Source organism: Garra rufa, chromosome 22 (assembly GCF_049309525.1).
Source record: "Garra rufa chromosome 22, GarRuf1.0, whole genome shotgun sequence".
Classification (NCBI taxonomy): Eukaryota; Metazoa; Chordata; class Actinopteri; order Cypriniformes; family Cyprinidae; genus Garra; species Garra rufa.
The window spans coordinates 23,526,313-23,547,638 of NC_133382.1; the positions used below are offsets into that span (position 1 = coordinate 23,526,313).

At 36.2% G+C, this 21,326-nt stretch overlaps 1 protein-coding gene across 2 annotated transcripts in view; it reads left to right on the forward strand.

Moving 5' to 3' along the window:
• Nucleotides 1-21,326, forward strand: part of mta3 (metastasis associated 1 family, member 3) — a 44,263-nt gene that overhangs the window by 19,365 nt on the left and 3,572 nt on the right. For both annotated transcript variants that reach the window (XM_073827716.1, XM_073827717.1), the window contains exons 9-18: nucleotides 47-235; nucleotides 3,358-3,432; nucleotides 3,551-3,609; nucleotides 5,855-5,976; nucleotides 6,389-6,546; nucleotides 10,024-10,246; nucleotides 14,062-14,154; nucleotides 14,230-14,412; nucleotides 17,800-17,831; nucleotides 18,679-18,803. In XM_073827716.1, coding sequence (XP_073683817.1) covers nucleotides 47-235; nucleotides 3,358-3,432; nucleotides 3,551-3,609; nucleotides 5,855-5,976; nucleotides 6,389-6,546; nucleotides 10,024-10,246; nucleotides 14,062-14,154; nucleotides 14,230-14,412; nucleotides 17,800-17,831; nucleotides 18,679-18,803 — 1,259 coding nt within the window. The remainder of the gene's footprint in view (nucleotides 1-46; nucleotides 236-3,357; nucleotides 3,433-3,550; nucleotides 3,610-5,854; nucleotides 5,977-6,388; nucleotides 6,547-10,023; nucleotides 10,247-14,061; nucleotides 14,155-14,229; nucleotides 14,413-17,799; nucleotides 17,832-18,678; nucleotides 18,804-21,326) is intronic.

A 21,326-nucleotide genomic window follows, 5' to 3' on the forward strand; every position in this document is an offset into this window, starting at 1 on the left:
ATGTTAAAAAACCTGATTAATTCTCTGTCTATCTCACTCTATCTAGTTCCATGCCATGGATACCCTACATCGGCACGGCTATGACCTCTCCAGTGCTTTGAGCGTACTTGTTCCTCAAGGAGGGCCCGTGCTGTGCCGGGATGAGATGGAGGAGTGGAGCTCGTCAGAGGCAAACCTGTTTGAGGAGGCGCTGGAGAAGTACGGAAAAGACTTCAATGATATCCGGCAAGACTTTGTGAGTATGCACAGAAAATAGGGGTCGATTGTGATTCTTTTTCAAGTGATTCTAACACTATTGTTTAAAAGTTTGGGGTCAGTATGAATTTTTTCTTATGCGTACCAAGGCTGCATTTATTTATGGAAGCCCATTTCCGCCACTGAATAAAAAATTAAAATGGCAATTGCGGGTTTACATCTCACAATTCTTACTTTTTTTTTCTCTGATTTTTATAATACAAACTTGCAATCGTTTTTTTCTCAGCATTGTGAGATATAAACTTGCAGTTGCAAGTTTTAAAAGCACATCTGCAAGATATTAAGTTTACATCTCACAATTCTAAGAAAAAAATTGCAAGATATAAACATTTCTAGTTTATTTCTAGCAATTCTGACTTTTTTCTCAGAATTGTGAGAAGTTTGTCTTGCAATTCTGAATTGAAAAGTCAGAATTGCAAGTTGTAAAAGCACAAAGATGCAATATATAAAGTTTACATCCCACAATCCAGAGAAAAAAGTTGGGAGATATAAATAATTCTGACTTTTTTCTCACAAATCTCAGATGTAAAGTTTATCTTGCAATTCTGACTTTTTTCAAAATTCCGAGTTTATAATATCTGACCATTTTTTTCTCCCAATTCTGACTCTTTTTTTTTTTGTCTGAAAAGAGATTTAAATTTATATCTTGCAATACTGACTTAAAAACTCGCAGTTCTGACTTTTTTTTTTTGCAATCGCGTGTTTATATCTCACAATTTATATCTCAGACTATTTTTCTTGCAATTCTGACTTTTTTTTCCTCAGAATTATGAGAGATAAACTTGCAGTTGTGAGTTATAAAGTCCAGTTCTGAGGGGGAGGGGTAGAAACGTGATAAAAAAAATTCAGGATTCTTTGAAGAACAGCATTTGATTGATGATTAGATTGTTGTCTTTTCTGTCACTATTGATAAATTTTGTGCGTATTTGCTCGTAGTATTAATTTCTTTTAAAAAAAAGTTGACTTTTTAAATCGTAATTGCGAGTTTATATCACATAATTCTGAGAAAAAAAAGTCAGAATTGCGAGTTAATATCATGTAGTTCTGAGAAAAGTCAAAATTGATTGTTTGAATTTTTTCTGAGTTTATATCTCACAATTCTCTCTTTTCTTGCAATTCTGACTTTTTCTCTGAAATTTAAGATGTAAAGTTTATATCTTACTGTTTTGACTTTTTTTTCAGAATTGTGAGATTTAAAGTTTATATTTTGCAATTCTGGCTTAAACTTAAACTTAAACAATTCTGACTTTTTTCACAATTCTGAGTTTATTTCTCACAATTCTGACCTTTTTCTCGCAGTTCTGACTTTTTTCTCAGAATTATGAGATTTAAACTCCGTTGCGAGTTATAAAGTCCAATTCTGAGGGGTAAGAAAGAAGAAATTTTTTTTTTCAGGATTCTTGGAAGAACAGCATTTGTTGCGTATTTGCTCTTAGTATTTAAAAAAAAAAAATCTAAAATTCTATTTAATAAAATCCAACTTACCCCAGACTTTTGAACAGAAGTCTACAAAGGACAAAACATTACAAATAAAAGTCATACAGTTGGCAAAATCTTGAACTCTGTAATAATACATTACATTTTTTTAATTTAGTCACTTCGCAGGACACAGTATATCATTCATTTTTATTTATTGTTTACTCAATATATAAACTTTCATGCACTGCAACAGTAAATGTACACTGATTGACAACTGCAAATTTTATGGTCAATATGATTGTATACATGTTTCAAAGCAGACATATTTTAGTACTTTTATGTAAAATATTTACACAATTTTGCCATGAGCTACTTGATTTGCTAAAAGATTGAGGTGCATCGAGAATCATTTTCAATCATTTTTGAATTCAATCATGAGATGCCTGAAGATTCTCACCCCAGCAGAAAGATGTCTTAAAAAGCACTGAAGGGGAAAAGAAGAACAGTTTGAACTGGATTGTTACATGTGGTGCTGTTGAGAAAACCGGAATGATATAGTTAGAGGAGCAAAGCAAAGAACGACACTTAAGATGAAGGGCTGGAAGAGTAGCAGCAGAGATGAGGTGGTGTGAGGCTGAGCGATGGCAAGATTGGACCAGCTGAAAGGGTTTGGTTTGAAGCGTGTTGCTTCTTGACCTATCTTGAGCACATTTGATCCGTTCATTCAGAGACAAGGGTACTTATTTGTATGGGCGCTGGAGTGAGAGCTTTGGTGTTAGGGTGTGAACGCATGGAAAAGCTGTTTTCTATTGCTCTGAGAAATGGGATTTCTTTACTCTGGGGCTTTACCTCTCAAAATGGAATGAAAAACAACTGCACTTCTTCTGAGCCACTTTGTAGCACACAATGAGAATCGCTCGTTCAAGAACACCAACTAGTCCTATAGAGATCGACTTGGTAGGGTGGTTTAAATGTTGCACTGGTTTTCTCTCACTTTTTGTTTCTCTTTCTGTCTTAAAGCAGTCATCAATAGTGATTGATTTGTGCTGTGATTAATGGATAGAAGAGGAGGATTTAAAACGTCATTACATTCAAGATTTACTCCATTCAAGATTTACAAAGTATTGAAATGTCAAGTGCTCTAGGTGTTGTATAATTATTCATAAAATTGTGTTAAACTGTAGTAATAAGCATAATGATGCGTTACATTAACACCTTGTAAAAAGTGAAGAACTGCAATCTAATGATTCCTATGTTTATTCCTTCCTGGGTTCAAACACCAAAAGAAAGCCAGAGAAACCAGCCACTAAAAATACATAGCATCACCTCAGGATGTTAATCTAAATGTTCTTCATAACACCAGCTGTCAGCACAGAACACCTCCGTGTTAATTTTTACATTTACTGCTCACCCTCGCATAGATGCCGGCCAAAAGTGGGGGCTCGGCCAGCTTTATATTAAGATTTCTTAAATTCTTTGCACCCGTTTCATGCACGTTTCCTTGCGCTCAGCAGGTGCTCATGAATAATCATGTGCGTCTGTATGTGCTTCTAGACATATCATGCTCAGAATAAATATTCCATAAATTCTGACCACTTAAAGAATTAAGTCAAGAGCTGTATCTACAGTAAGACACCTCCTTAAGGTTTTTTGACGTCTTAAATAACCTGTGTTTTATTTCAGCTTCCTTGGAAGTCGCTGACCAGCATCATTGAGTATTATTACATGTGGAAAACCACAGACAGATATGTTCAGCAGGTGAGCAACACTTTAACTATTTAAACTAAAAGTTAGATTAACTTGGAAATGTCTTTCTCTGTTTGCTTTGATTGTCTTTGATCTCACTTGAAGATTAATTTATTATAATTTTGTACAGAAACGACTGAAGGCAGCTGAAGCAGAGAGCAAACTGAAGCAAGTCTACATCCCCACATAGTGAGTTTTAGCATCTCTAAAATATCAGCGTTTTGAAGATCTCCACACCGGTGGTTCCCGACCACGTTCCTGGAGAAATTATGTGATTATGATTATTTTGGTAATTGAGTAATTGGACAATTATTCTGACATTAATCGAGTGATTTGGCCGATTATTCTGACGATTAATCGAGTAATTGAATAAGTACACATTATTTTAGTAGTAAAAATATACCTAAGCAAACAATAGCCTTTAAAATGACTTAAAATGCATATGTAATAGGAATGAGGTAATAACGATTAGTTCAAAAAAAGTATCAAAGACAAGTAATCATGAGGTATTATAAACAGTAGAACTTACGTACTTTACACATTATAACAAATGACTGCAAAGGGCGCCAACAGCTTGACGATTGTTTTTACACTTTACTGCGCGATCTAATCCTTGTTTAGTATTGACTAAACAACCTTTAATCCAAATGTCCACTTATTCTGTAATATTTGGCCATTTCTTTACGACAGAAATGCTACAGCCACTGTAATTTCTTGAATATGTGGACACCAAAATGTGTAAAGTCAGAGGGATGTTTTAAACTTTAATTTTGAAATTGTGATAGACAATTAGCACATTTAGAAACATATTGATGTATTCTCCTGTGTTTGTGTAGGTTTATAAATGATTTACCTTATAAATCTGATAATATGGCGGACATTGCGTTCCCAGGCGAGTATGATAAACCCAAACTCACAGCAATATGCAGAGATGGAGTTTGAGACGCATGTAACGTTAAATGATAACAGTTTGTGTGGAGCAGCATTTACTGTGAACAGAGACTCTCTCTTTGACGAACATACAGTGCACAGCATAAATCAGTACACCCCCTCTGATACTTAACATATTCAGCAATTACTATTTACTTAGAAGACATGTTAGGGTTCTTTAGAGAGATAATATTCCAGCAAATCTACTTGCTGTAAGTTTTTGCTAGAAAAAGAGCAGGAGAAACACAAAGAAAGTGTCTCAGAGCCAGCAAAAGCTATGAAAAGAGTGACACTTTATCTGACAGAATACGATACAGCCTGCAGAAGTGACATGCATGGAACTAACAGCATTAAAAATGTTATGGTGTTGCTAGAGGAGGAGTACAGTGAGAAGTGCCTGGTTTTCCACAGTGACTTTCAGTGGTAGCAAAGCTCTTATATAGAGATGTGAGGGTGTTGTGCTTTATCAGTGCTGTCATGAATTCACACACCACTGTGTGATGTAATGCAATAACCTGAAACTGAATATGCTACCCTCTCCTCATTCCCTGCATTGTTGGGCATTTTTTCAACATGACAAAGATATTCATTCACTCAAGGTGAAAATTCTTTGATGGACGTGTATTTCACCCAATCTTTACACTGTTAAGCACCTGTAGGCATTCTGTAGAGACGAGCTGAGCAAAACTTCCCATTAAAGACCAGGGCATTTAAGGAGGTCATCCTCAAGGAGTTAAACAGGACAGATGTAAAAAAGTGTCATGAACTTGTACCCTCAGTGCCAAGAAGGGTCAGAGCAATATACTTAGAGTTCTGAAAGACATATTAAGTACTACAATATTACACTTTATTGAATTAAATCAAGGGTGTATCCATTTGTGCAATCCCTCATTTAAATTAAATTAGCTGTTACTTATTTTACGGATATTAATGACATATATGTCTCTGTTATTATTAAGAATGTTTAATACGTTTCATTATATTTTGCCATCTTTATGAATTATATTAGTGATCATTAAGAATATGTTTAATACGTTACATTACACAGAAAATATATCTTTCATATTTAATCAGAGGGGGTGTACTCATTTATACTGTGCACACAAGACGATGTGCACATGTATTAAACCTGCATATTTACTTAATTGTATCTTACCATTTGTGAATTCACAATAGCATTATGCTTTTAAATGGGTTTAATATATCATGCAGCCTTGGAAAACAATTTAATAGTGCATTTCATAGATTCTTGTCCATGGAAAGTGCCACTTTCAATATTTTGTCAGTTACTTGACATGGGTAAAATGCAACAGAGTTTCAAAAAACTGACTACTCGAATTGAATCGACAAGTTATGACAGCCCTGATTCAAATAGTCCATTATATTAGGATCAGTCTCAACTGTATCTCCAGTGACCACTAGTGATAGGATTTCGATTTTGCATGTTTATAAACTTTCTGTGAAAGATTATAGTGTGAAATCTAATTTGCTTTTTGCCTCACAGCAACAAACCCAATCCTAACCAGATCTCCGTCAGTAATGGCAAAATGGCTACTGTGAACGGTGCAGCAGGCACAGGCAGTTTCCACACAGCCGGGGGCGGCCGCGCATGTGAGAGCTGTTTTGGTGAGTAAAGACCCTCTTCGCCTAATTACAGTCAACACAGCCATCCAATCAATTCGCTGCTTCTCCCTGAGGACATGTCACGCCTCCTGTAATCAATGGGGTTGGATACTGCATTTTTATCTTCCAATCAGATCAATCAAAGATGCCGCATCACAATCTATGTGATCGGTAATGATTAGTCTGGATCAATATTGCTTTTTAGTAATGAACTCATGGTGAAGAGCGTAAAGGGAATTTCATCCTTCACAACACCTAATACTTTCATTGTGTTGTAGGATATTGCTTTAGTTTGTAATTACGTTTTCATAAAGACTGCATGTTCCTTTAGACAGGAGATTTTTCTGAACAAGAATATGACACATAGACAGGTACTGCATTTCTGGGTCATTTATTTATTCTTCTGTGTTTACAGCCGTACAGTCTGCTCAGTGGTACTCGTGGGGTCCTCCTAACATGCAGTGTCGCCTTTGTGTGTCCTGTTGGATGTACTGGAAAAAGTATGGTGGCCTGAAGATGCCAAGCAGAGCTGAGGGGGCAGAGGAAAAAACACCTCCAAGCCCTGCACCCAATGTAAGTACTGTTCTGACAGTGTAGATCTGCATTGAGCTATTGGATATATGTCAATTGATTTAAAAATTTGAACAAATTAATCACACATTTTTCTAAAATTAATTGTGATTAATTACGATTAATCCCACCTGACATTAAAGTTTTGAAATTTACTTTTATATTGCAATAATTTTACATTCAATCTTCAAATTAATGTAGAAACAACATAAAGACAGTATATTTTTAATATTTGTTAAATATTTTATGACTGAAGGTATCACTGATACCAATATTACTGATGACTATAGGCATTCAACATTACAGTCTAATTGAGAGCTATCAGTTTTAACATTTATTAGACCTTAAAAAGAAAGTTTAATTTAAGTCCTCACATAAACACATTATTTACCTGTGCCTTTCAGCAAGTAGCAATTATTCAGAAACTGAACAAAGTTATCAAACAGTAAATACTAAATTAATTATAGAATCCTTAAAGCTACGAAAGTTATTGATTTGCTTTTCTTTCTTTTGTTCTTTGATTAATAGACATCACAGTAACTGGGTTTTTAGGTTATTTGGCTGCAATTACTTTAAGAGCTGCTGTTAATGAACGTGATGCAGATCAGACATGCACGCTCTTAGTTTCATTTGCGCTTTAATATGAAATGATTAGGACTGCCCTCGACTAACGATTCTCCTGGTCGACTAGTAGTCGTTCATTTTAAAGGGTTAGTTCACCCAAAAATGAAAATTAGCCCATTATTTACCCACCCTCCATGCATACTTGTTGTATATGACTTCCTTCTTTCAGACAAATCCAATCGGAGTATAAAAAATTATTCTGCCATTTCCAACCTTTAGAATTGCATAGACGGTGTTTCTCTTCATCAGAACAAGTGCAATAAAGTGCATCAATCCATAATAAAAAGTGCCTCTCACGGCTCCAGGGAGTGAATAAAGGCCTCCTGTAGTGAATCCATATTTAAATATCTATATTTAAAACATAAAAATCACTTTAATCTAGCTTGCACTGGCTGGTCTTACACGGAAGCCGTTCCAGCCGGATGACGTGGGACGTCGGCATTGCGCATGCACCAGTGAGTCTCGCACAAAACCAGCTTTTGTTTACAGGAGCAAAGGAAGCAGTTTACTTAGTTTAGCAAAGGAAAACCTTTTGGTTTATATCAAGTCCTCCAAAATTTTCTTTACAAATCCTCATTTTGAACTTCTAATTTGTGACCGGTGCTGTGTTTACCTCTCTCCACGTCTCTTCCGAGTGCCTCTTACGTCATTCGCCTGGAACTGCTTCCGTGTATGACCAGCCGCCGCAATATAGATTAAAGTCATTCTTATGTTTTAAATATGGATGTTTTTCTTACAAAAATGCATTGATTTGCTACAGGAGGCCTTTATTTACCCCCTAGAGCCATGTGAGGCAATTTTAATTTAAATGGATGCACTTTATTGGACCTGTTTTGGACTGATGAAGAGAAACACCAGCCCATGCAATTCTAAAGCTTGGAAAAGCCAGGATAATTTTTTATATAACTCCGAATGGATTCGTCCGAAAGACTAAAGTCATTTACACCAAGGATGCCTGGAGGGTGAGTAAATGAGCTAATTTTCATTTTTGGGTGAACTAACCCTTTAAGCAATAATCGACTATTAGTCGCTTGTTTATTATTAAACCATATAAATCATAATAATGAGCCTTTAATTGCCTACATAGCCTAACAAGCGCTCAAGCTCACGCAATAAAAGCTTGCCACAGTGCACCGGCAGATAATAATTATGAATATGTCTGGGAAAAACAGCAAGAACACTGCAATAACGTTATATTAATGTATTAATAAACTAGTGGTTTCTTTGTTTTTGGCTTAAGAGATGAAGTCAGTGACACTGACTCCACAGTAGTGGATGCGCCTCTCTGCATGTTTCATATAGATTACATAATCTGAGAATATTTTTCTATTTGTATTGGTTCATTTAAAAGTATACATTTCACTCTATATAGATGTATTTTTCTTGTCCATAAGGCAAGTATACACAGAGTTTCAAAGTTTTGCGCTCAAGTTCACAGAGACGGAAAAAAACACTGTTTGCTTTAATTATTTTACAGAAGCCCAACGTTTCGTTGTTATTCTGAGTGCACACAAATAAACGTAAAATCTTTCCAGATTCGAAAGATGTAGTACATTTACCTGTGTGATCAAAAATGACGGAGTATTTTAAGCACTCCACACAGACACTTAAATAGCGCACATTTTTCTAGGTTAACATTAGATTGAGCGCCCATGTAAAGTTGCTACTACATATATCATTGAGATGAAAAGCCATATTTGTGGTCAATGAATGATTGGTCAGCGTTTGGATGTCCTGCCCAATGTACTATATTACACTCCCTACTCCATAATGGCAAAGCAAAAAATAGGTTTTTAACATTTGTGCAAATTTATTAAAAATAAAAAACTGAAAAGATCCCTTTGCATAAGTATTCATACCCTTTTCTGGGATGTTCAAAATGTAGCTCAGGAGCATTCATATTGCTTCTAGATGTTACTACACTTCGAGTGGAGTTAAACTGTGGCAAATTAATTTAAATGAGTATGATTTAGAAAGGCACACACCTCTCAGAAAAGGTCTAACAGCTGAAAATGCATATCAGAGCAAAAACCAAGTCCTGAGGTCAAGATAACTGCCTGTAGAGCTCAGTGACAGACTTGCGTTAAGGCAATGATCTAGGGAAGAGTTCAGAAAAAAAATCTGCTGCATTGAAGGTTCACAGAAGCATGTAGCCTCCATTATCCATAATGGAAGACGATTGGAACAACTAGGACTCTAGAAAATGTCTGCCAGCCCCCATCCAAGCTGACAGAGCTTGAGAGGTGAAAAGGTGAGGCAAAGAATGGCAGATAATTGCCAAATGCAGATGTGCAAAGCTTGTCACATCATACCCAAAAAGACTTGAGGCTGTAAAGGTGCTTCAACTATCTACCAAGTTAACTTATGTAATGTACTTATTTCAGTGTTTTATTTTTAATAAATTTGTACAATTTGCAAATCTGGTTTTTGCTTTGTCATTATTATGGTGTATGGAGTGTAAATTGATGTGGGGAAAAACTAATTCAAAGCAGTTTAACATAATGCTGCAACAAAACAAAATGTGAAAAAAATGAAGGGGTATGAATACTTTTGCAAGGCACTGTAATAGCTGACAGGACAAGTAAATTTTTTTTTTTTCACTGTGACAGCACTATATTTTTATTATCTTATTTTTATTTTATTTTATTGAAGTGTTACCACAAAACAAATAGCACTTTTAATTATGTTTTGATTTTGGGAGGTGAAATTTCAGAGCAAATTTTACAAGCCATAATATTCTCTTTGTCTTTCTGTTGTTTTCCCACTGTATCTCTATTAACTATTTGTAACTATTTTGGTTGTATTTCCATTATTTTCCTGTATCAATCCTTAATTTCCTTCATTGTCTCTCCATAGGAGATACGTTCTCGTGGCCATGGCGCCCGTCAGTCTTCTCACATGGTTCCGATAAGGAACAGCGGCAGCCCCAAATCCTCCATGAAGACTAAGCAGGCGTTCCTCCTGCAGGCCACGCGCCTCACCAAGCTGGCGCGTCACATGTGCCGCGATCTCATCAGGCTGCGCCGGGCCGCGCGCCGCCCCTTTGTGCCCATTAACTGTGGTGCCATAAAGGCGGAGTGTAAGAGCTCTTTAAATTCCTAACTTCAGCCTCGCGTACAAACACACACACCCACTCTGTCCCGCCCGCTCTGTTCCCCGACCACACCTGTCCACATCTTGCTGTCATTCCTCCCCTCCATCTTCTGTCTTGTACTGTTTTTATTATTATAATTATAATTATTGTTATTATATTTTATTTTGGGTTTTGTATTCTCCCCACCCCATTTCCAATAAAGACTGCCTGTCCTCCATATTTTGCGTTTCAATCATCTTTTCAGTTCAAGTTCACTTTTCCCCCCCACACTTGTTTGACTTTGGGTTTTCTGATGTTGTTTAATGAACATAAGCACATTTTGTAGCACTTCTCTCAGTTTGTTGAAGAGAGTTTTGTATGCACACATCACACACACAAAGACTTAATAGACGCCCTATTATGCTTGCTTCACTTTGTAATTATACTTGAAATGCATATCATAGTCTGAGCCTTATATTTATTGAAAGCTTCAATGAGAGACTTGAAAGACAAGCTATATTTTGCACACTGATGTACTAAAATGACTAGGGGTACTGTTTTTACTTTTTTTTTTTTTTCTTTTGCACTTGCTTAAAGTCTCTCTTTATTTGCTTTTAAGAAGGATAAGCTGTTTTGGTTTTGCATCTTTTTTCCTTAAATCTCATTCTTTACACCTTTTATAGTGTTTACATGCAATTGGCTCTACTATTGAAAGGGATTGTATATATTTTTGTGTATTCTAGGACTATAAATTTGGTCTTCGAGTTGGATTTACAGAGTTATGGGATTTAGTGGGTAAAGTAAAAAAAGTGTACATTTTATGTGTAAATACTGTACATTTGTGAATAGTTACTAAAAGCCTTTATGGCTTTTAAAGACGAGAGTGAATGATTTTAGGTTGTGACGTTGGGACGTTTTCAGTACGGTTGGTTCAGGCAGAAGGATCTCTTTGATTTTGCATAGAACAAACATTCTCTAATGTCGATTTGGGATCTTCCTTGAAATATTTAGTTGATTTTCAGAAGATTATACCCAGAATTGCTTTATCAATCCTAAACGTAGTACAATAAGTACTAAGATACGCATTCAATGTGATCCTGGACCACAAAACCAGTCTTGAGTAGCATAGGTATATTTGTAGCAATAGCCAAAAATACATTGTATGGGTCAAAATAATCGATTTTTCTGTTTACGCCAAAAATCATTAGGATATTAAGTAAAGATATTTAAGATATTTTGTACAATTTGTATCGAAAATATATCACAACTTAATTTTTGATTAATAATATGCATTGCTAAGAACTATATTTGGACAAATTTAAAGGTGATTATTTTTTTTATTTTTTTTCACTCGATTTTCAAATAGTTGTATCTCGGCCAAACATTGTCCTATCCGAACAAACCATACATTAATAGAACACATATATTCAGCTTCAGATGGTTTTGTGGTACAGGGTCACATATGTTTTTACTTTTTTTGCTTTGGCCTTTTAAAATTCTTTATTTACCCATTATAAAATGTGCAATAGGTTTTTATTTTATGATTTGTCACATTAACAGAAGAAAGTACCAATTCATAATGGTGTGTGCCAAGATTTATAGTTGAAAACTGTCCCTGTCAGGAAAATTTATGGAAATCTGTACCTCCTGAGTGGGGATTGTCGGTTAGTGTATGTGTGCTTTAATTTTTGTCGCTTCCACTGAACTGCCTCTGACAGTATCGTTGCTGTACCCAAGAGAACATTAATGTCTTTAATGGAAGAATATGTCTTTATTTAACTGTAGCAGTCTGCTTTACAAAACAGTATTTCATGAAGTATTATGTGGAATAGCTAATTGAACTGCTATTACGTGTGCAACCAATCAGTCATTCGGTAGCTAACATTGACGGGCTGTTCAGAGGCATGCATGTATGTAATGAGATGATGAAGTGTTGTTTAACAAGCAACTCTTCTTTTGTGCTTTTCTGTAATGCGAGGATGATGGACTATCAGTCTCAGTTTATGATCTAATTAATTACATGCAAGTTGGAACAAGGCTAGACAGAAATTCTCTAATGTGTTTGTTACTCTGATATTTAAACTGAAGTTTGCTCTCTCAAGAGTTTGCACACTAGTCTGTAATTTGTCAAAAGGCCAATTTAAAATGCTGAGGAAGTTGGTCAGTGGCGGTAATTGATTAAGACTTTGTGTCTTGGGAAGTGTTGCGTTGGCACAGAAAAGAGAAATGGCCTTGGACCAGCAGTTTTAAAGGGAAGGGTTTGCGACTGGCAATAATTGATTTTTGGGGTTCTTAAATGGTTACTGATTTATTATTTGTCATAGAGCGCGTGGGAGTTCATGCTAATTAATAAAACACCGAGTTGGAATGAAAGGGAAAGATGCATCATTAAAAACCCCCAAATATGCAACGCTTTTAAACGAGCCCAAAGATGAGGTTACAGATCATGGCAGCCAAAGGCATTTGTAAATAGGTCACTTTTACAGGGAGAGCTCATGTCAACAGGGAAAGTTAGCCAATCACCTGCTCTGCGTCTGTCCAATCAAAGTTTTTCCACTCAGTTTTGCATCGCCCCCTCCCTCCCATAATGCGAAAGCTCCATTCTATGCTTCCATTCCACCACTGTCTCCACCCCAAACACGTTTGTATGTATCCCCAGCCATAAGAAGTTGTTCTGACATCTGTGTCCTGAAGCACGAGGGACCCGGGTGGGGGCAGCATGCTCTTTGGTTTTGTCTCTCTCTTTTATTTTTCTTTGTGTGAATGTCTTGTGGGCAACCAAAACACAAATAAAACCATGGCTGAAACCATCCTCTCTGAGTCCTTGTAGTTTCATGTGTCTCGTGTACCTGTCCATCACTCTGTTGCACGCACACCGACAGGCCGAGCAGAGCGGCAATCATGTGAAATCTCTGACAGCATGAGCTCCATCGGCTCCTGCCTCGCCTTCATGACTTGTTTACATGCACACACTCATAAGAAGCCGCTGTGAATGCAACATCGCATTTGTTTTCCTCTTTCCAACCTCATTCAACATGCTGGCTAACTAGGTTATGTTCAACATCTTGCCTGCCCATCAGAGATCGTGCATGAAAATCATGGAATAATCAGGTTTAGTACTTGGAAATGTGACATACAGATGACGCTATGAATCATGGGAGTTTAATAAAACACATTTGCAACCATCAGGGTTCCAAGGTGAAGGAAACAGTTTGTTACACACATAAAAGTCAGAGAAAGCGCTACTTCAGCACTTCCCCTGAAGGCACAGGTTCATTCAATTTAAAGAATGGATTTTGTGTCAGTAGATAATGCATCACCCAGTTGAGCGATGTTTTTTCTCTACATTCGATATATTGTTCAAAAGGTAATGAATTGAAGTTATATCGGTACATCTTCAAGACACCTTCTCTCCAGGTTTGCCAAGTCAACAAGAAGAACTGCCTGAAGAGAACGGTTTTAAACAACTTCCGACTCCTCTGGAGTTTTAATGAATTTTAAAACGAACCGAAGAAAAGTTGGAGTGATTTTAATGGGTTCACTGTGGTCAGATCAATGTTCCGGAGTTCACCGGGATGAAATATGCTCACTAGGGCCTAACGAACGAACCGAGCAGCAAATGAGATTTGACTCCGCTTGCTGCTCCCGTGAAAATCGTTGTCCGGTCAGAGAAAGATTAGTCACCGCAGGGTCGGCGTTTCGCCGCAACATCCATCAAGCCGGCCTGTTCGTGTTGGTGTCTAAGTGTGAATGTCTTTTTCTTGCTCTTTGACTTCCTTCTATCTCCGTTTGTCTGTTCTGTACTGCTGGTCGATGAATAGACATGATCCGGGTGTCAGAGGGCATGACAGGGCGACCTATGAAGCCCAAATCTTCCCCGAGGAGCACCCTGACCAGCATCTTGCAGTATCTTGGTGAGCCACACACCATTCGAAATGTCTCAACCAAGCTTTAACTCTCACATCACAGTCAATATTCTGTCATTTCAGAGACTCGTCCAGCAACTCACGTCCAACGGCCTCATCGCACCCCTGGACTACAGGTGCAGCCCCCACGGCGTCTACTCTCCTCTCTTCCCAGCCATGGCCAACATGGCATGTTGGGAAAACGAAGCTACCATCACCACAGCAGGGTTGAATCTGCAGAGAGGAGGGCCAGTGCTCCAGGACAAGGTGAGTTTAAATACACAGCTAAAATACAAAGCATTCTTAAAAATAAAGGTTCCAAAAGAGTTTTTTGAAAGGCAGTGTCAGATCATTTTTGCTTCCTTAGAACTTTTCAGTAAACAGTTCTTAAAAGAACCATTGTTTTTCTTAGTGTGAAGAACATGTTGATAAATATAGCTGCAAGCGGTGATTACTGAGGTTCAAGCGCTTTAAGACATTTAAGCACATATGTGACCCTGGACCACAAAACCAATCTTAAGTCGCATGCCAAAAATCATTAGGAAATTAAGTAAAGATAAAGAAAAAGATAAAGTTCCATAAAGATTTTTTGTAAAATTCCTACTATAAATATATCAAAATGTAATTTTTGATCAGTAATATGCATTGTTAAGAACTTAATTTGGACAGCTTTAAAGGTGATTTTCTCAGTATTTTGAATTTTTTGCACCCTCAGATTCCAGATTTTCAAATAGATGTATCTCGGCCAAATATTGTCCTATCCTAACATATATCAATAGAAAGCTTATTTGTATATATCTCAGTTTTGTCAAATTTAACCTTATGACTGGTTTTGTGGTCCATGGTCACATATGAAAAAAGCCATTATTTAGCAAGCCTGTAACCAAAAATCAATGATTTTAAAAAGCATGTTTTGCAAATCCAAGTAATTTAACATATAAGTATAAAACTTTTTAACGTTTATGACTGTTATAGCGCCAGCTGTGGTCCGATCTCCTTAAAACTTAGCATGTTTGTTTAGAATCACCTGTTGCGTGTGTTTAGCAGGTTTGTGAAGTTTTGAGTTTTCCTTTAAGCTTTGTAGGATTGTGGGTAAATTTTAATGGGTCCGTTTTCGAAACAATCCTGTTATCACATTTTTTTTTTTTTATTATTATTATTGACCTAGAGAGTCCAGAGGATTGTACCACATCTTCTCAGTCATTTAACAAACAATTTGACTGACAGCAGTGGTTCTAGAACCAAAGTCGTTTGGAATGAGGAATTCTATAATATGAGCCAAATATCGCGTGCATGATGTACAATAATTTATGTAAAATGTGATATAGCCCCCCAGTGGCCGATTTCTTTCAAATTTCTCACAGACTTTTGGGGCCGTGAGTCAAACAGGCCCACTGAGATTCGTTCCGATCGGCCTCCATTAACCTTGTCTAATAGTTGTTCAAACTTCTTTTTTTTGGAAGATACACAAATGTCCTTATAGACAAGTGTCACTTTGGACCACGAATGCTTGCGTAGCTATAGCCAAGGTTTTTCCCTCTTATGGCGTCATCAAGTGGCCAAGCTCCACAATTTTTTCCCCTGTGACCTCAGATTGAGCTTTTACATAAGTGTTTTGGGTTTGGCAAAGATATCTTATTATGTACAGGAGTCACAGGCATTTTACTAAAAGTGGCCCCGGCCCTTTCAAACGTTTTTGTGTCCCTTTGTGACAGTGAATCAAAAGTTCAACTTTTCTTGATAATTATTGATAATCACTCTCCAGAGAATCTTTCTGCACTGGTTTGACTCTGATCGGGCGAAAAACCTAGTCAGTTTGCAAAAGTAGGTTTTTCAAATCTGAGGCATTTTTTGCCTCTTTTGGATTTTAAAGACACAAGACACTTAAGCCTACAACTGATGGTTTAGGTGTTACGAGCGATTTTTGTAGCATTTTCTGATCGTTGTAGGGGCGAGCCTTGGTGACGTGGTCAGCGGTGTGACTACTATTATCCCTCCAAGGTTCAAGTCTACGACTTACGGTTTGGCCTGCACAATCAGTTTTACGTGGAGATTTCTGATGCTTGGCCATTTAAACAATTACAATAGGGTTCAGCGCTATGCGCTTGAACCTCTAATCAAAAGAACCTTTAATATTAAAGGGACATCGGATTTTCCACAAGTTGGTCTTTATGCAACATACTTTGGTTAAAATTCCTCAATGGTTGTGTAAAACAACACCGTTTTTACCTTGTCAAAAACAGCTATGTTCACAGTGATACTTTTCGGTGCATTTCTCTTTAAATGATAATGAGCTACTGCTCACCACACCCCTTTCTTCAACTTTTTGTGCATTGGGTGGCGCATTACAATCAAAAACAAAACTAATCCGCTGCGTCCTCAGTGGTCAGGACATACAGATCAGGAGAAAAGGACTCTTATGTTCACTTTTACATCCAACAACAAAATACCTCTATTGTTTACGAAACATTGTCGATACAGCTGCTTGAGCCAAGAAAATGGTGGACAGTGTACAACTGGCTAAATATGCTAGTAGGGGTCGGTCCATCAGCGGTCGTGGGTGTGGCTTAAGCAGTATGAGGTCATACTGCTCAGAAAATTAAACCATTTGATAATTAAGACTCTTTGGCCAGGTTTCACAGACAAGGGTTAAGCCTAGTCCTAGACTAAAATGTAAGTCTGAGCTGTTTGAACTGAAAGAAACGTGCACTGACTGATCTTAAAATATAGTGTCTTTGTTTTGTCTCAAGATGCACACCAGTAATGTTTTTGTCCAAGCATGTTTATAAAAATTACTTAAATATCCTAATTGAACTATCTGCTAATCCTGGTTTAGTCTAAGCCCTGTCTGTGAAACCGGCCGGGCCTTTAGGTTTTAGGGGTGGATTAAAAAAAGAAGTGAATGGATTTTTATCATTGTAGGTAAAAGTGAATTTTGCATCCAATGTCTCCGTTAAGAGTAGCCATTCACACCAATAACGATAACTATAAAGATAACGTTCTAAAAATCGTTTAAAATTTAAAAGAATAGCAGAGTTCACACTACGACTATAATGATAACGATATTGTTGGGATCATTTTCAGAACGATTTTTTTTTTTACAGCTGATTAACGATAAAACACTGACAGCTAATCAGACTTTATTCAAATTTAAAGGGCTTGCTCATTTGAAATAGGCGACATTCTAGAAAAAAAAAACAGACATTGCACAGCAAACAGAGAAATATAAAATATAAAATTACCTCGGGAATTCAGCGCTAGTTTGGACAACATTGTCTTGCCGCCTCCGAAGTTGCAGTTGAAAAGATATTTTAAAGATATTTTACGCTATATTCACTGTTTAGATGCCCTTAAAATGTGCGTGCTGAGGACACCTACTGGTTAAAGTTGTGTAAATGCAACCAAAACAGACAGTTATCGTTCACTGTTGTGGAGGCAAATAGTTATCGTTCTTTGTGTGAACGGGCCTTTAACACTCTATTACTTTTTTCTCAGTTTAAAGACTATTTTAAAGAACCTCTAAACATCCATGGACGTTAAATGTGTCAGAAATCATAGACACCCATGAAGAACCTTTATTTTTAGGTGTGTATATATCAGGTGGACATGTCATTATGATTTTAATGTGACACACCTCTTTTTTTGTTGTTGTAGAGAACCCGGCTCATATTGTGGGACCCATACTGGTAAGTAACAATGATTCAATGGTATCACTGGTTTATTCTAAAGCAGGAAGGTCTCATATATTATCAGTGTGCTTTCATCAAGACTAGAAGACAATAACATACTAGCAGCGTGTTGCTGAGGGAGCGAGATTCCATCTTATAGCATATTCAAATGCAGATACTGTTGACGCTGTGAATTGGTTCAGGTGACAGCTTCAATCTCCAGCCTCGGTAGTTTCCCACAGATTATTGCAGGCGGATGAACTGGAAATGAGAAGTGAGAGACAGCAAAACAAACACAAAGGCATCACTGAGATGAATAATGTAAATACAGTGGACGGATCTTCACCTCATTTTTACCTGTCAGTTCTAAAACTCAAGAAGATTAAAAGTTGCTTTATTGTTTGCATTTTGTGGGACCAAACAAATTTCAAGTTTCAACCTAGGGCACCAATATAAGAAAATTGCTATGTTATTAAAACTTTTTTGTGCATCTTGTGATTTAAAATTAATTACAAGTCTGTATTTTGGGGAGTAACTAAGTTAGTGAGAAACACCAACAAACAATAAACAGCCATCAGAAAGTTATTCTGTTTATGTAAATAACTATTTAAAATGCAAGCAAATGAAATATTGATTAAATTTTACTATAACTCATTTTATATATCTGATTATTTTTTTAATTTATTGCTTTAAAGACTCCTGAGCTTCTAGGCATCTATCAATTTTATGTTCACTATAAAATAAACAATGAAGTCCTCTGAGGGCATATAGTCAGTAAATCTTTTGCAAGAGGTTTGCAAAAGTGCATCAACGTTCGGAAGTATTTGGAAATATTCTAAGATGTCCATTTCCTTCCGCTTTTCAGCAGCATAATGGAAGCAGCACCGGTGGCTCCAGCCTTCGCGCCAGTGGCCTGATGCTCCGCAAGAGACGACCCAACTGGATCGATGCTCCTGATGACAGCTTCTTCCTGGTTTCCAGAGAGACGAGGTGTGCAAACCAACCTCGCTGTCCATTTCTCATGGCATCGCACTCTTCAGAAAGCCAAACTTGTTGTGCCTTGTTCACCAAGGGACACTGAAATACACTTATGTGTGCACTCATTTGGTTCGCTCTACTCAGGCTCATACACAGAGCCTAGAGACAAATTTAATAGAAAACAGCAGGGCAGACACACTCCATGTCAAAAAGCAGCCCTTACCTTGTTCTTCCATGATTGGCACCTGCAGAGATTATCCCCTGAGATGGCATGACACATCTGATTAAGTTTCCTTCATTTTGATTCAACCTTCAGCCAAGAGTGACTGATCTTGGTGACAGGATTGGCACATGTGTAATTACTGCATTGGTCATACTCAGTGACAGTGGCGGGTAAGAGGGTCTAAGCTGGAGTTGTCAGTGTAGGAAATGGGCGAGTCAATCTCGGATGTCAGGGACGATTTTTCAATAACAAAGATGCTATAATTAACAATACCCATGATCCCATTAATCTGCTGTGGCATGGAGAGACAACTGAAAAAGAATGATTTTTGATGCAGATTGAGGTTAGTTTTAATCCAGAGAGATGAGACTCCACAGGTAACTTGACGCTTCACAAACACACATACACTACCAGTCAAAAGTTTGAACACACAAGATTTTTTTTTCTTTTTGAGATTTTTAGGATTTTCATGATCCTACATCCTGAAATGCTTAAATGCTTAAAGATAGCTGTGTAGACAAATTTTCTTTTTTTTTTAAATCTGAAAAGATTGCATTTTTTACAATATATCAAAATATATGATTTATTTGTTTATTGATTATTACGTAAATTCCATACTTCAGTTAGTTGTTTCAGTTTTGCTAACTGTTTTTGCTTTTGTTGTTTTGCTTGTTTCACATTTGCTTTGCTTGATTGATTTTTTTGTATTGTTTTGCACTGCTTTGCTTGTTTTTAGTTTTTTTTTTTTTTTTTTTTTTTGGATTCCTTTTGTTTTAGCTTTGTTTCTCATTGCTTTGCTGTTTTGTTTTGTTTCACTTTGTGTTTTGTTTTTGTTTTGCTTCGTTTCACTTAATTTTTTTCACTTTGCTTTGCTTGTTTTTTTTTTGTTTCGTCTGGGTTTTGACAAATGATATTTGTTTGTTTATTACATAAGTCCCATATTTCCATTAGTTAAAATCAGTTTTGAGAACTAATTTTTGTCTTTTCTTTTTGTATTTATTTATTGATTGATTGATTTAGTTTTGTTTTGCTTTGCTTGTTTTATTTTTTTGTTGTTTTGCATTGCTTTGCTTGTTTTGTTGAGTTTTTTGTTTCGCATTGCTTTGTTTGTTTCTCATTGCTTTGCTTTTTTGTTTTGTTTCATTTCACTTATTTTGTTTTGTTTCGCTTTGCTTTTTGTTTTGTTTTATTTCACTTTGCTTTTTTGCTTCGTTTCATTTATTTAGTTTTGTTTAGCTTTGCTTGTTTTGTTGAGTTTTTTGTTTCGCATTGCTTTGTTTCTCATTGCTTTGCTTTTTTTTGTTTTGTTTCATTTCACTTATTTTGTTTTGTTTCGCTTTGCTTTTTGTTTGGTTTATTTCACTTTGCTTTTTCATTTATTTAGTTTTGTTTAGCTTTGCTTGTTTTGTTTGTTTCTCATTGCTTTGCTTTTTTGTTGTTTCATTTCACTTATTTTGTTTTGTTTCGCTTTGCTTTTTGTTTTGTTTCATTTCACTTTGCTTTTTTGCTTCGTTTCATTTATTTAGTTTTGTTTAGCTTTGCTTGTTTTGTTTTGTTTCGCTTTGCTTTGCTTGTTTTGTTTCGTTTCACTTATTTTGTTTTGTTTCGCTTTGCTTTTTTGCTTCGTTTCACTTATTTAGTTTTGTTTCGCTTAGCTTTTGTTTTGTTTTATAGGGTTTATTTGTTTATTGTTTATTACATAAATCCCATACTTCCATTAGTATTTCAGTTTTGCAAACTGATTTTGTTTGTTGTTTTATTTAGTCTTTTGTATTTATTTATTAATTGATTGTTTTGTTTTGTTTTGTTTTGCATTACATTGATTTGTTTTTGTTTTGTTTTGCATCGCTTTGCTTGTCTTTTTGTTTTGTTTCACTTAGCTTATTTTGTTGTTTTGTTTTGTAGGATTTATTTGTTTATTGTTTATTACATAAATCCCATACTTATTAGTTATTTTAGTTTTGCTACCTGATTTTGTTTTTGTAGTTATGTTTTGTCTTGTTTTCTTTTTGTATTTATTTATTAAATGATTGTTTTTTTTTTTGTTTCACATTGATTTGTTTTGCTTTGCTTGTTTTTTGTTTTGCTTTGGAAGTTGTGTTTAACATTACTTTGCTTTTTTTGTTGTCTTGCTTTGCTTTGCTTGTTTTGTTTCACATTGCTTGTTTTGTTTTGCATTGCTTGTTTTGCTTGTTAATTGTTTATTACATAAATCCCATACTTTCATTATTCATTTTAGTTTTGCTAACTGGTTTTGGTGTTTGTTGTTTTGTCTTGTTTTTGTATTATATTTATTTATTTGTTTTGTTTCA